This window comes from Tachypleus tridentatus, chromosome 12, assembly GCF_004210375.1.
Source record: "Tachypleus tridentatus isolate NWPU-2018 chromosome 12, ASM421037v1, whole genome shotgun sequence".
Classification (NCBI taxonomy): Eukaryota; Metazoa; Arthropoda; class Merostomata; order Xiphosura; family Limulidae; genus Tachypleus; species Tachypleus tridentatus.
Window position 1 is genome coordinate 15,590,019 of NC_134836.1, and position 14,376 is coordinate 15,604,394.

Here is a 14,376-nt window from a genome sequence, read left to right on the forward strand (position 1 = left end):
CTTCATAAGAAAACAAATATTACTTGAAAAATATGAAATATTGGAACATTGAGAAAACTAATTTAAACTAAAATAAAAGTTTGTTTTTTTCTGAAGTAAAGTCACGTATAATTTTCTAAAGTTTTTTTTTACAATCACATATTAAATTATTGCGTAGTAACACAATTACAATAAAAGAAAGTTGGTCATCGTGGCTGATGACGTGCTTAAACTTACTAGGTTCTTTTTTGACAGATGTTATTTCGTTAAGCAAATTGCTGCTGAGAGAGGGTTTAGCTGATTCTGAAAATTTCCTCTTTTTTCTTGAGCTGCTCTCATCAGAAGCACTCATGCTTTCACGCAATATTTCTTCGCTGTAAAAACAAATTCATCACAGAGGTAAGAGTTAGAGACGATAACCTGAAACAGCATTTATAATAATATAATTTATTATATACCATTGTGCTATATAAAATATTTTATATCTTTATTTTCAGTCACTGTCCTCTTAAGACAAATTAATTTTATAATTTTACTCATTTGAGATGGTTGGAAAGAGGTTACGGTAAAATTTAGTTATTAATAAAATGAGAAAGTAGCATTATCAATAACTTAATACTTTAATTGTTAAAGCACCTTTCAGTTTTTGTCACTTACTCTGAGCGTTTCACAGATTTTTAATTAGATATTTCGTTAATGACCAGTGAAAAAGAGCCCTGAGAAATATGCATTTTACACGTAGTTAAGAATTACGTTATGTGAATATATTTATATCATTCTACTGAGGCATTTGAATAATAAAATGTGCAACAGTGATCAAGCAGGAACTGTTTTTACAGTGGATAATATGTTTTGTTAAGTCCACTTAGTGCAATTAGTCAACTTAAGTAAGTATAATTATTATTGAGTCATATTTTATAATTACTGGGTATTTAGGTGGAAATTTCAACGCAGGCAAACGTAGAGACATTTCAGTCACATGTATTAGCCTAATATAATATTCTACACTGATTCATGTTACATTGTTCATTGCCTTTTTAAAACTAAAAACTTGTTTGTTTCGCAGACATTCGGCTTTCGCGGGCCCGCCGCTTGGCCTTGCTGGGCAAGCAGGACATCTTGGCTGCCTTGCTTCGTGGCGGACCGAAGGATCGCTGGGTCCTCTTGTACATTGAGACACTCCGTAGGGAAACAGATTTGGACTAGAGCATCTCTAGTCTATTCGAGTCTCTTGAACTCAGAACTGCCACCAGAGTTCCGCTGTGCAAGGCACGGGAGATGGATAAGACCAGAAATATCTCCAGTCTGGTGTTGGAGAATGGTCAATCGTCATCTGACATCTCCGACATTCTGGACGTATGCTTCGACTACTATCGCCATTTATTTTCGACTTCATCCGAAGACGAGGGGTTGTGGGACGACATTACGGGGTTTTTGCCCTCCCTCGACTCTTCCTTCACGACCAGCTGGTGAAACCAGTCTCCTTGTGTGAGTGTTGGTCAGCCATTCGGTCCATGTCACTTGGTAAGTGTCCTGAGCCGGATGGGCTGCCGGTGGAATTTTACATCCACGTGTGGCATGTCGTCGGACCCTCCTTCGTCCGACTTTTAACAACTGTCTGGTTGCGGGGTCTCTGCCACCTGGAACGCTGCATGGGCTAATTACACTTATTTGTAAGGATCCCAGCCAGTTGGAAGATCTTTCCTCGTAGCGCCCATTTCTCTCCTGAACGTGGATGTGAAGATTGTTTCTAAGGTCCTGTGTGCCCGTTTGGGTGCGGTCATGCCTTCCTTGGTCCGCTGCACTCAGACTTATGGCGTGCGGGGCAGAAGTATCCAACGAAGTCCGGTGCTTCTCAGGGACCTGTTCCATTACATCACGGATCGTGATGTCCCTGCAGTCTTTGTGTCCCTCGATCAGAGCAAAGCTTTTGATCGAGTTCACCATGGATTTCTGCGGTACGTTCTGGGGAGGTGTGGCCTCCCTCCAGTTTTTGTCCGGTACGTGCAAGCCTTGTACGCCACCGCTTCGAGCAGGCTCTTGGTTAATGGGTATCTGACGTCTTCCTTTCTCATCTTACAGGGGGTTTGTCAGGGCTACCCACTGTCCCCAATGCTTTACGTGTTGGTTATCGAGTGCCTGCTCTCTCATCTGTACCACTCGGTCTCAGTGTGTGGCCTCCAGATACCGGGGGTTCGTACGTGACGTATGTCGCGCGCGCGGACGATGTGAACCTGTTCCTCGAGAACCTCACATCGTTAGGTTCAGCGCTGGCCATCGTCCATCATTACTCTCGGGCCAGTGCTGCCCAGCTGAATATCCCCAAGTCTCGTGCGCGGGGATTTGGCAAATGGGCCTCGTCCGCCGACTCCCCGTTCGGTTTGGATTGGACCCCCTTCCCCGATCACTTGTTTTGGGGTTCGTTTTCTCGGGGGCCCTGGGGCTGCTTGAGAGGGGATTGTTCAGCGTGTTGGTTCGGCGGTGCACGATTACCGCTTCTTCTCTGTTAACCTGTTTAACAGGGCAGAGGTGGTGAGGAGGAGGATCCTCCCCTTGTTCTGGTACCTGGGGGCTGTCCATCCTCTAAATGACTACACTGCATGGGCCATCAAGCGCCATGTTTATGCCTTCCTGTGGTGTGGCAAGCCTGAAGCCGTGTCTCGGCTCAGCCTCACGCTGCCACCACGCAGAGTGTCTTTCCCTTCTTCTGTCTGTTACCTTTCGCTGTCTGTCTTTGTAGGGTCGCCCCTGTTGCCACCTCATGAGATTCTTGGTTCGCACGGGGTGCAGGCTCTTTGGTGTTCCTTTGAGCCTGCAGACATCCATGTGTTTTGACCCTCCTTCTTGGTACGTCGACGCTGCTGCTGGGATACGGCGGTGTCGTACCGTGTCTGCCGATGTACCGACGGACTCCCGTTCTTTCTACCGCCTACTGATCCCCGCATGTAGCCACAAGATCGAGCAATATCACCCTGCTCTGCTATTGGACGTTGTTTGGGGCCGCGTTGCGCTGCACCATGTTGATCGCTATCTCCTAGCTTTCACCTGGCTTGTGGTGCATAACATCCTGCCGGTGAGGGAGCGTACCTACCCATGGAACTCGTGTGCAACTGAGTTGTGGTCCCGTGTGTCACACCCAGGTGGAGTCTGTCTTGCTCAGGTTGGTCCTCTGTCCGACATCAGCCGAGATCTGGGAAAGGGTTGCGAGCCTCTTCCGGGTCCCACCGCTCTCGGCGGAGACCATCCTGCACCATGTACCGGTCCCTGTTCCCGGCCACCTGGCCTTTTCCTTTCGGTATACTCTCTTCATCTTTAAGTGCGTCATCTGGCTTGCTCGGAATAACTTGGTCTTCGAGCAGGCTCCAGGTGTCGTACTTTTCAATGCTGGGTAGGGCCAGGTACCAGCTGTTACTCCACCTTGAGGCTGACTACCAGCGCCTGGGTTCCGGGACGTTTTACTATCTCTGGCGCCCGGACGTCTCGCCCCTTTGTGCGTTGGTGGGGAGTCGGGTGGAGATCGGCTTCTGAGCCGTCCTGCCTCCACTCTCGCTTCTTGTGTTTTTGTATATATTAATGTTGTGTATATTTACTGTTTTCTTTTTGTTCGTATTAATCGTCTTTGTATATATTTATTGTTTTTTCCATTTGTTGATATTAATGTTTGTATATATTTAATGTTTTTTCTCCATTTGTTAATATTAATGTTTGTATATATTTAATGTTTTTTACTTTCCATTTGTTAATATTAATGTTTGTATATATTTATTGTTTCTTCCATTTGTTAATATTAATGTTTGTGTATATTCATGTTTTTCGCTTCTTTATATTTCTTGTCTTGCCTTTTTGTCCTGTTTTCTTTGTTGTTAATAAATTCAAAATGAGAGCAAAAGAGCTGTCTGAGGCCTTCAGAAAGAAAATTGTAGCAGCTTATGAGTCTGGTACGGGATATAAATAGATCTCAAAAGATTTTGAAATCAGCCTCTCCATTGTCCGGATAATAGTCAATAAGTGGAGGACTTTCAAAACAACTGCCATAATGCCCAGGTCTGATCATCCAAGCAAGTTCACCCCGAAAGCAGACAGAAAGATGTTAAAAGAGGTCTCCAAACACCCTAACATGTCATCACGGGACCTACAGCAGGCTCTGGCTACTGTTGATGTGAAAGTGCATGCCTCCACAATCAGAAAGAGACTGCACAAGTGTAACTTGCATGGGAGGTGTGCAAGGAGGAAACCTTTGCTTTCTGAGAGAAACATCAAGGCCGGACTGAAGTTTGCCAGAGAGAATGCAGACAAAAACCGGGAGTTTTGGAATAATGTTCCTTGGACAGATGAGTCCAAAATTGCATTATTTGGACACCAGAACAGAAGACATGTTTGCCGTAAACCAAATACAGCATTCCAGAAAAAGAACCTCATACCAACTGTAAAGCATGGAGGTGGAAGTGTCATGGTTTGGTACTGCTTTGCTGCAGCAGGACCTGGACAGCTCTCAATCATCGAATCCTCCATGAATTCTAATGTGTATCAGAGGGTGCTTGAGGATCATGTGAGACCATCTGTAAGAAAATTAAAGTTGAAGCGGAACTGGACCCTGCAACACGACAATGACTCAAAACATACCAGTAAATCCACGAAGAACTGGCTGAAAACTATGAAATGGAAAGTCCTGGAATGGCCGAGTCAAAGCCTAGATCTTAATCCCATTGAGATGTTGTGTGGTGACTTGAAACGGGCTGTACATGCAAGAAACCCCTCAAACATCTCACAGCTGAAAGAATTCTGCATTGAGGAGTGGGGAAAACTTTCTTCAGACCGATGTCAGAGACTGGTAGATGGCTATAAGAAGCGTCTCACTGCAGTTATTTCAGCCAATGGGGGTAACACTAGCAATTGAGGGGTAGGGTGTCCTAGCTTTTTCCTCAGTTCGAATATGCATTTTTGTAGAATTACATTTACAGAATATCTTGAAAAGTCTTTTCTTCAGTTTTAATTGTTTAGTTATATACCTATGATCAATCAGTATTGTTAAAATTGAGATTAAATATCTATATATCTAAAAACAGGTTACAAAAATACACAGGTTTTTATAGGGTGTCCTAATTTTTTCACATGACTGTATACTTACGTAAGACACAAAGTGAATACACAGTCACAATATAACGTCATAATAAGTTAAACTTTAGTGAATCCACGAGATATAATGCTGCATATGTAATGTATCAAAATTACAATTCCAGTATGTGCTTAGAAAGATTTGTTTACCTGTTATATAAGTTTGGTATTTGAGTGCTAGACGGCATCACTGACGCCGCCTGGTGAGTTGGAATTCCAAGACTTGTTACCAAGGGACTGGTGATTATTGGCGGCAACTGCGGTGTCATATGACCACTTGATGTGCTAGCTTGGATAGGAAGGTGAGGTATTCGATCTCCTATGTGGACAGATAGTGAAATTCGGCCATGCTGTTGAGGCTAAAGTAAATTTTGGACAACAAATAAAAATTGCCGTTAGAAATGATGTATTTTTGTTAAGCATTTTCTTCGAATTTCTACAGATCTAAGCCTTTCCTTTCTACAAAGATATTAGAGTACTATGAACGTCAGATGTTTTATCATATGTCAGATGTTTTATAGTTTATCATATGTCTTACACTGATCCTTGAAATAAATACTAAATTTTATTGCCACCACCTCAGGCAAACGGCTACAGACGTTTAAGAAAGGCGTCTTCAAATACCTACCTTTGATATTTAAATTACTTTTAGAAATTCTACAATTCCCTTGAATGTTTCATTTCCAAAATTGCGCGCGCTATACACAAATATCTAGTTACAACCGGATATCAAAAACGGTAAATATTGATCGTTATTGTAAGCTGTGCCAAACTTAATTAGGAAACTTAAGCTACATCACAGAACTTGTTTGTCTGCTGCGAAGAAACAAAACCCGGATTCTAGTAACAGAGGGGCTACATTATAGAGTACATACTTAAATATTCAAGCTAAAATATGTGATATTTTAACCTGTGTATTAGTAACGAAGCACACCCTTTCAAGATTATCTGTAGCCATCGTTTGTAATACAGGATTATCCAATAAACCAATTCACCGATTTAAAAGCGGACAAGACATTTAACACACTGGGCAACACCACACATTTTAAAAAACTGTAGGTTTAAGAATCGAAACTCTAACACTATTTAAATTTTGTCACCACAAGCAACAAGAGAAACCTCAAACCGCCAGCACGTACTTTCATCTTCCGTGATGACGACTAAACCCACTTGTAGAGAAAATTATATATGTGAAAAACGGCCGGCATCAATAGAGAAAACACTAGTAGAGGAGCGAACAACGTTTCGACTTTCTTTGGTCATCGTCAGGTTCACACCGAAGAAGGTCGAAATGTTGTTCGCTCCTCTACTAGTGCTTTCTCTACTCATACCAGCCGTTTTTTACATATATGTACTTTTTATCTTGTTATTCAGGTATAACAATCTTTGCTGAATAAAAACGAAAAAGTTATAGTATGTAGCTAAAAAATATGAAACAAGAAAACGATGCAGTTATGTTTTTCCATTGGTTCAATTTTTTGAAAAAGTAGTGATACCAATAACGTTTTCTGCTCAAGCGCATATATTTAATATATATACTTCTTGATTTTGGATGTGTATTTAAGCTTTGGATCAGCTATGGCATTTCTAAAATTAAACATATGCTTGTTATATAAAGTGTTTCCTTTTTCCATAAAAGTTTATTTATACTGCATAGTCGTTCTTTATATTAAACAAGGTAAAGAAGAACATAAAAACAATAGAACATAAAACAAAGTAACTGATTGGAGTTTCTATTACATCATATTTTGATATGGGTTTGAATCACATATAAGTGGTCTTTTACAAATAACTATTAAGTAACCATTGATGTAAGAAATTTAACGTTAGTCTTGCAAGAGAGAAGTTTCTCAATGGCTGATGATGAATCTTTTGTCTATTCTAACGTAAAACAAAAATAGCCCTTAATAGCATCTGGTGTATGAACTGACAGTCATCTTAACAAAAGCATACATTCATTATGATTTGGCAATTTGAAAATCACTGATCTCATTATAGATATTTACAAATGGGGTTTCTTGTTATGTGCTGTTGAAATCGTGTGAACAAACCCGTTTACCGTCAACACATACATACAAAGCAAACAGAACATTGCAGTGTTCCATTTTTGGTGTGGTACTTAATTTTTTATTTATTTTTGTAACCTGGATAATAACTTTTGTAGCCAAACAAATCAAGCATTTAGGGTAAAAGTAAAATAAATTAAAATGAAACAAACATTTCAGAAAATGGAAAGTGGTTGTTTACTTGTTTCTTAATTTTCGCTCAAAGCGACACAAAGGTTGTCTGCGCATATCCTACTCTAGCTTTGATTAGAGGGAGAGCAGATGATCAATAGTATCTACCACCAACTCTTTGGCTACTTTGTATAACCGAGGCTTAACCCTCACTCTTAGGGCTCACTGCAATCCTAAAGTGCGTTCCTAATCAAATGACGCGAGTTATCAACCCTCGGTTTCATATTCCGAGCACGGTTCGGCTGAAATGGTAAATATACAGTTATAGTTAACATTACGCACAATGTTAGCTCTGAGTTAGATATTACAGCACGGTGTGCAAAACGTTTAACCATTTTAATATATTTTTTAAAAATTGTCTTGCCAAAAATTTCACACATATTTATATACTTAAAAAAAATTGAGGTATGCCATCCAGAACAAAGTGCATAGCTGGTACCGTACAGCTGCATACAAACATACTAAATCATATGTTTTAAGCCACTATAAGATAAGAAGAGATATACAACTATTGTATAATATAAAAAAAAACAACAGTAGGATGTTTCTGAAGTGCGTAATCATTACACTAATATCAATCATGTATGCTAATCAGAGCTCAGATTTCTGATCTAAGATCAAATATTGTTTTTTTATTAAACAGGTATCTTGTTTCTCACTTAATCCATCGTTATAAGTATGTATCAAACGTCACGTTTCAAGTCCAGCTTTGGTGCTGATGTTTTTAAGCACAAAACTAAATAATGCGCTAATTATGTTGTACCCACCGCGAGTATAGAGCCTCAAGTTTTAACATTCAGCTTCCTATTGAGTCACTCGGGAGCCTCGACTGTGTGACTAATAACGAACCTGCATCGTTTACAAACAAGACTGGTGTGAAGTGACAGTCAGTAACATAAACAGAACCAGTGCAACATATTGAAAATAATGCTACATATTTCTGTAGAAGGTAATTTTGCAGGTATTTTCCAAACACAAATTATGGTTATTGAAACCACACATAATATACTTCATAAAGAGGAAGTATTGACAATGTTCTGGAGATGACTGTTACTCATATCAGTCTTGAACATTTAAAAACTGAAACAGCTTTGAGTACTAATTCTTATATTTCTTGTATGTATAACTTATAATTGTAAAATAATAAAATAAACCTCTAATAATATCAGACAAATCATGCAATATAACATCTTAAAAGAAACTATGCCTAACTCAAGTTATTGTTTTGATTTTCAATAAACTAAACAGGCGAGATAGATGTCTGATTCATAGGGCTGTGTAAATCTGGACTATTAAACTAGAGCACGTTTACATTTCACCTAACCGGTATATATGTAGCATTGTGCACAAACATCTATTACTGTATTCTCCTTAGACAATTCTTTTAAGTAAGACTTAAACATACTGTGTAGTTAATTTGCAATATGTTATAAACTTTAAAGAACACCTCAGGTGAACAATCAATTACTGCTGTAAATTAAGTTTTTACATTTAGTTCTATTTTAGATCTTCAAAATTCTTACCCTATTAACAGAGCTATTTTAATAAAAGGTGAATAACATTACTAACTTCTATAAATTGTACAGAATGAAGAAATGTATCAAATCATTCATGTTTTTGTTTAGATTCAACATTTTTTGTATGAAAAATCGTAGTGGTTTAATACTTTTTATGTCCTAAATTAATCGGCCATCAAATACCAAGTAGGATAAAATTACCTATAATTGCCACCTGAGGGAAATATCAATAGCATTGTAAAAAGATACAAAATACAAGAAAAATATTAATAAAAAAGTAACACTATACAGATGGATGAAACTTTAGTACTTCTATGTGATATTATGTGAGGTTTATATAGCTTTAAAACGATCCGTGCAGCAATTCAGAATTTATTTGGACATTCCATTGACGTGGTATTTCGCAAACATTTCTGAAATTAAACCAAACTATACAGACTTTGCCAGAGGCTCTTTCAGTGTTGTACATAAAAAACGTGTGTCACTATATGCTTTCAAGGAGAGCTGTCAATCCAACAGTACTAACTGTGAATAAAATAACAAAATAAATAATTGGTGTCCCTACACGAGTCGCCGATAAAAAAAAAAAGCATATAGTAATAATATAAAATTAAATCAATTAGTGTTTTAACAAAAGACAAAATACATGTATACCAAAGTCTTTACGTTTGAAAATTAAAGCCAACACACTTATTTGACAGTATGTCAACGTTATCCTAATCAGAGGCACGGCCTCTTTTACGTATATTTGTACTTATACTTTACTTATTTGCACAGTACTCGTAATATACAAAACTGGTATATAAGCACAGCCATGTGGCCTTTATCTATTACATTGGAAAGTCTTTCTGGAACTCTTAAAATTGTGAACACTTGTACCAAGCACACAGTGGATTTGTTTGTTTTTATTCGGTTTTGATGGCATTGCTAGGTAAAATGCCTCGCTTTTTTTATATATATATATATATATATAATTAAACAATTTGTTAACGTGTGTGTGTGTGTGTATATATATATAGAATGTGCAAATTTATTATAAGACTCCAAACAATTGTCATTTGATGAGTTTTAAACACAGCATAGTCATTAATTTGTTATAAGAATTACCTTAAATGATTTCAAATTAAGCTTGAAGATAATCATTACAAAATTATTAAACAAGTAATGGTTTTTAATTTTCTTTAACATTGATGTTAATGCGGTAGCCAGGCCTCGTTGTGATGTTACGTTTATGTATTCTCTCAAATCTTCTGTTGTCATTTGAGTCAAGTTTTCTTGAAGCTGTGTCCAAATGCTTCCTTTCGTACACAGTTGTTTTTTGTCAAGCACGGAGGACAACAAACCCCAGTTGGAAATAAGTAATTAAAGTTTAAACTTGTCTGATCAAAGTATCTTGCACTACCGTTTCAAAGACCAGGAAACATTTTTTTACTCAAAACTTGGGTTCTTTGTTTTATCTTCTCTCTTTGCAGTAAGGACATTCTTGATTGATTGATTGGTTTGGTGTTTTATAGCACAAAGCAGCTAGGCTTTCTGCGCCAAACATCCGGTAAAAATTTAAAATTAAAGTAAATTTAGTAAAATTCATGAAAGGAAATTAAGGTAAAACAAAACAAAGTTTAAAAAACATAAATAGCATAAAACCAATGTTTACATCTAGTCTACAGCGGTAAGAAAAAAACTACAGTAATGCAAGTTGTAAAGAACTTTCTGTAGCATAACTGTAATTATCATAACTCGCCAGGAAGACTAACAGGTAAGTTAGAAAACCTCCGTCAGTCACCTGAAGTTCACCTTTCCAGTCCTGGTTCCGAGTTATTTGACGTTAAGGCCATTTTCTAATTTCAAATCGAACTAGATGGACTTTGATTCTTAAAAAAAGGTCTAATGTATAAATTAAAAAAAACTTAAATAGCTTTAAAAAGATAAATGACCTTTAAAAAACTAAAAACATTTCCATGGTGTACAGTGTCACCATCACCAATAACACTGTCTAACGTTATGGATAAGCACTGGGACAGAACATGTTTAAAATGGTGCCATCGTTGAGAGTCATAACGACAGCAAGACAGTAAAATGTGGCTTATTGTGAACTGATTGTTACACAGACAACACACTGAAGCATCAGTTCCAGATAAAAGAACACGATGAGTTAAAAAACTGTGACCAATGCGTAGTCTAGTTAGAACAACTTCCTCTTTCTGATCCTTACGGAAGCAACACGGCCAAAGTCCAATATAGGGTTTTATTTGGAAAAGCTTATTTTTACGTTGCTCACTCCAAGTTGACTGCCAAATGGCATGGAATCAAGCCTGGAATACAGAACCGTAGTCAATGTATGGAACAGGCACAGCAGTGATAGTGCCAGAGCAGACAGATTTAGTTGCGGTGTCGGCGAGCTCGTTCATGCGAATACCAACGTGGCCCGGTATATAGTAAAATTGGATAGAAGTAGATGTTAAAGAGAAATGAGCCAGTCGATTTTGAATATCGGCGAGAACAGGGTGTGAACCAACGTGAAGCGATTCCAGGGCCAGTAGAAAATTAAGCGAATCAGTATAAATAGTGCAGTTTGAGTACTGCTTAGCTTCTATGTGATCCAGGGCAAGAGAAGATGTACAGAGGATTCTCTGCTCGACTACCGAACCACAACAAACTACGGCAGAGCCCACACAATCACCTGATTTCGAACCATCTGTATAAACAGGAATGGAAGGATGGTTCGAAAGATATTCAGCAAATAACAGACAGTATTTTTAATTGGGAGTGTCTGCTTTTCTGAGATGACTTAAAGATAGGTCACATTTTGGAACTGTAAGAAGCCATGGTGGGATGGGCTGACCAGAGGACACAGCAAGGCTACCCAAGGACAGACCCAATTTATCCAACTACACCTGGATACGAAGACCAAAAGGAGCAATGGCAGATCATCTGTTCTGAAAAAGTATAGCCTACCAAGGAAGGAAAACACAACCCCAGGTGGGATACTTTAGTAAGGAACGAAGTTTCGAAGCATTTAGTAAAGACAGTTGCAAACGGTGGAGGTGCAAAGAAGGTCCATGAAACTCTATGTATAAGCTCTGAACTGCGGGTGCAGAAAGCCCCACTGCAGAGACAAAGTCCTTGATGATGAATGGGGTCCAGCATCTTTAAGGCCGAAGTCCTGGCACAGCCATAGACCAGTGATCCATAGTCGAGTTTCAATCAAATAAGAGCACGCTATATCTTTAGCATAGAACATCGATCCGCTCCCCAAGTGGTGGAAGAGAGGACACAGAGGATGTTCAGTGCTCTTTTACATTTGACCCATTAGCTGCTTGTTGTATGGTATAAAGGTCAGCTTACGGTCAAAAGTAAGTCCCAAGAACTTTGTTTCAGGGACCATAGGCATCACAACTTCACCGATATGGAATTCAGGATCAGGATGAATACCCCATTGGCAGCAAAAGTGCATGCAAGCGGTTTTAGAGAGAGAGAACTTACAGCCATTTGCTGTGGTCCACTTCAGTAAACGATTGAGGGCAGTATGTAGTTGCCACTCAATGTACTTCATGTTCGATGACTAACATGGGTTGTGAAAGTTGTCGACATAGACCCCGTTTGCAACAGTAAGAGGGAGTTGTTCAGTGATGGCATTAATCTTTATACTGAAAGTGTGACACTCAACACACAGACCTGAGGGGCTCCAAGTTCCTGTATAAAAGAACTGGAGAGTGTCGAACCCACACAACTTTGGAATCTCCTGTCCATTAAGAAATTAATAAAAATGGGAAAATGGCCATGTAACCCTATTTTAACCCTATGGAGGTCTCACAAAATGCAGTATCTCTATGTTGTATCATAAGCCTTCTCAATGCCAAAGAACATTGATACAAGATGTTGTTGTTTGAGAAAGGCTTTTCTGATTGGCGTTTCAAGTCGAATTAGGTGGTCCATGGTGGAGCGCTGTCATGAGAACCCACACTGGGTGGGCGAGAGGAAGTTGTTTGATTCGAGGAACCAAACAAGACGTGCATTAACCATCGGTCTTACAGATACAGCTCGTCAGAGCAACTGGACGGTAGTTTGAAGGAATCTTGGGATCCTTCCCAGGCTTAGAGAAAGGTAAAACAATAGCCTTCCACCAGGCATCAGGAAAACATTCTCCTGCCAGATTCAGTTAGATCAATCAAAAGAATAGCTAGAGAAGCAGGAGATAGATGGCACAGCATTTCATGGTGTAGTCATGAGGTTCAACCAATGTACTGCCAGACTAATGAAGGGCCAGTCTGAGATCCACTAGTGTAAAGGGATTATTACAGTCATAGAAACAATGAGATCGAAAGGAAAGAGGTGACTGCTCTGCCCGAATATTGATGGCTAAAAAGATGGAGGAAGAAGCAGAAATGCTAGATACCCGGCAAAAGCTTTCACCAAGAGTATCGACGATGCTCCGGGTATCAGCTACTTCCTGGTCATCAGAGAGCAAGATAGAGAGGGGGGACAGAATTATATTGCCCACTGACCTTTCGAATCTTTTCGCATATGACTTTGGAACTGGTGGTGGAAAATATGCTGATTGTGAACTTAATCCAAGATTCCTTCTGGCTTTGACATCTTACCCACCGAGCATGTGCATGGGCCTGCTAGAAAGCGATGCAGTGCGAGAGTGTGAGTTACCTACGAAAAGTATCCCAGCTCCGTTTTTGAGCCTTCTGTGCCATGTGGCAGGCAGGATTCCTCCACTGACGAAAATATTGTACAAAACGTGTCGAGGTTTTAGGAATGCATTGAGCAGCTACTTGTATAATACAGTCAGTTACTGCTGACACACAGTCGTCTATTGATGGCTTACACACGATGGCAGAATCAAGTTCTGCAAGAGCAATGAAAGAGGGCCAGTTTGCTTGATGCAGCTTACACCGGGGCACGCGGTTTCGGTTGCATCGACCATGGCCATTCTCTCTCAAAATTATAGGAAAATGATCCTTGCCTCGTAGATTATTGTCACCCTCCATGAAAGTGGGAGAACAGAGCAAAGGAGAGCAAATTGAGAGATCAATATCAGTAAATGACTGACTAGGTGCATGAAAATAAGTAAAAGAACCAGTATTAAAAAGAGAAAGGTTGTGATTAAAGAGCATACACTCTACGGAGTAGCTCCTCCTATCAATATTAGCACTTCCCAAGAAGGGATGATGTCCATTAATGTTCCCCAGGATTAAAAAGGGAGACGGTAACTGTTCAGTGAAAGCATCAAGGTCTGATTGATCATAGGTCTCTCCAGATGACAGGTAAAGAGAACAAAAAATGATGGTATGATCCAAGGAAACACGAATGGCTACGGCCTCCAAGGGTATGTTGAGTGGTAAAGACAGGGTGGGCACATGCTAATCAACCAACAGTGCCACCCCTCTATGCACTCGTCCATCACACAGCCTGTCATTTATGTACAAAGAAAACCGCCGAAAGGTGACTGTATCGACTGGTTTCAGAAATGTTTCCTTAAGGAAAGACAACAGGATGGTAGGAAAAATTAGTGTTTTGAT

General features: G+C 39.4%; 1 protein-coding gene across 3 annotated transcripts in view; it reads right to left on the reverse strand.

The window, feature by feature from the left end:
• The window catches only part of LOC143234966 (uncharacterized), a 297,649-nt gene that overhangs the window by 44,261 nt on the left and 239,012 nt on the right, over positions 1 to 14,376 (reverse strand). For all 3 annotated transcript variants that reach the window (XM_076472659.1, XM_076472658.1, XM_076472660.1), the window contains exons 6-7: positions 5,245 to 5,453; positions 217 to 353 (exon numbers count right to left, since the gene is read on the reverse strand). In XM_076472659.1, the coding sequence (XP_076328774.1) occupies positions 217 to 353; positions 5,245 to 5,453 (346 nt within the window). The remainder of the gene's footprint in view (positions 1 to 216; positions 354 to 5,244; positions 5,454 to 14,376) is intronic.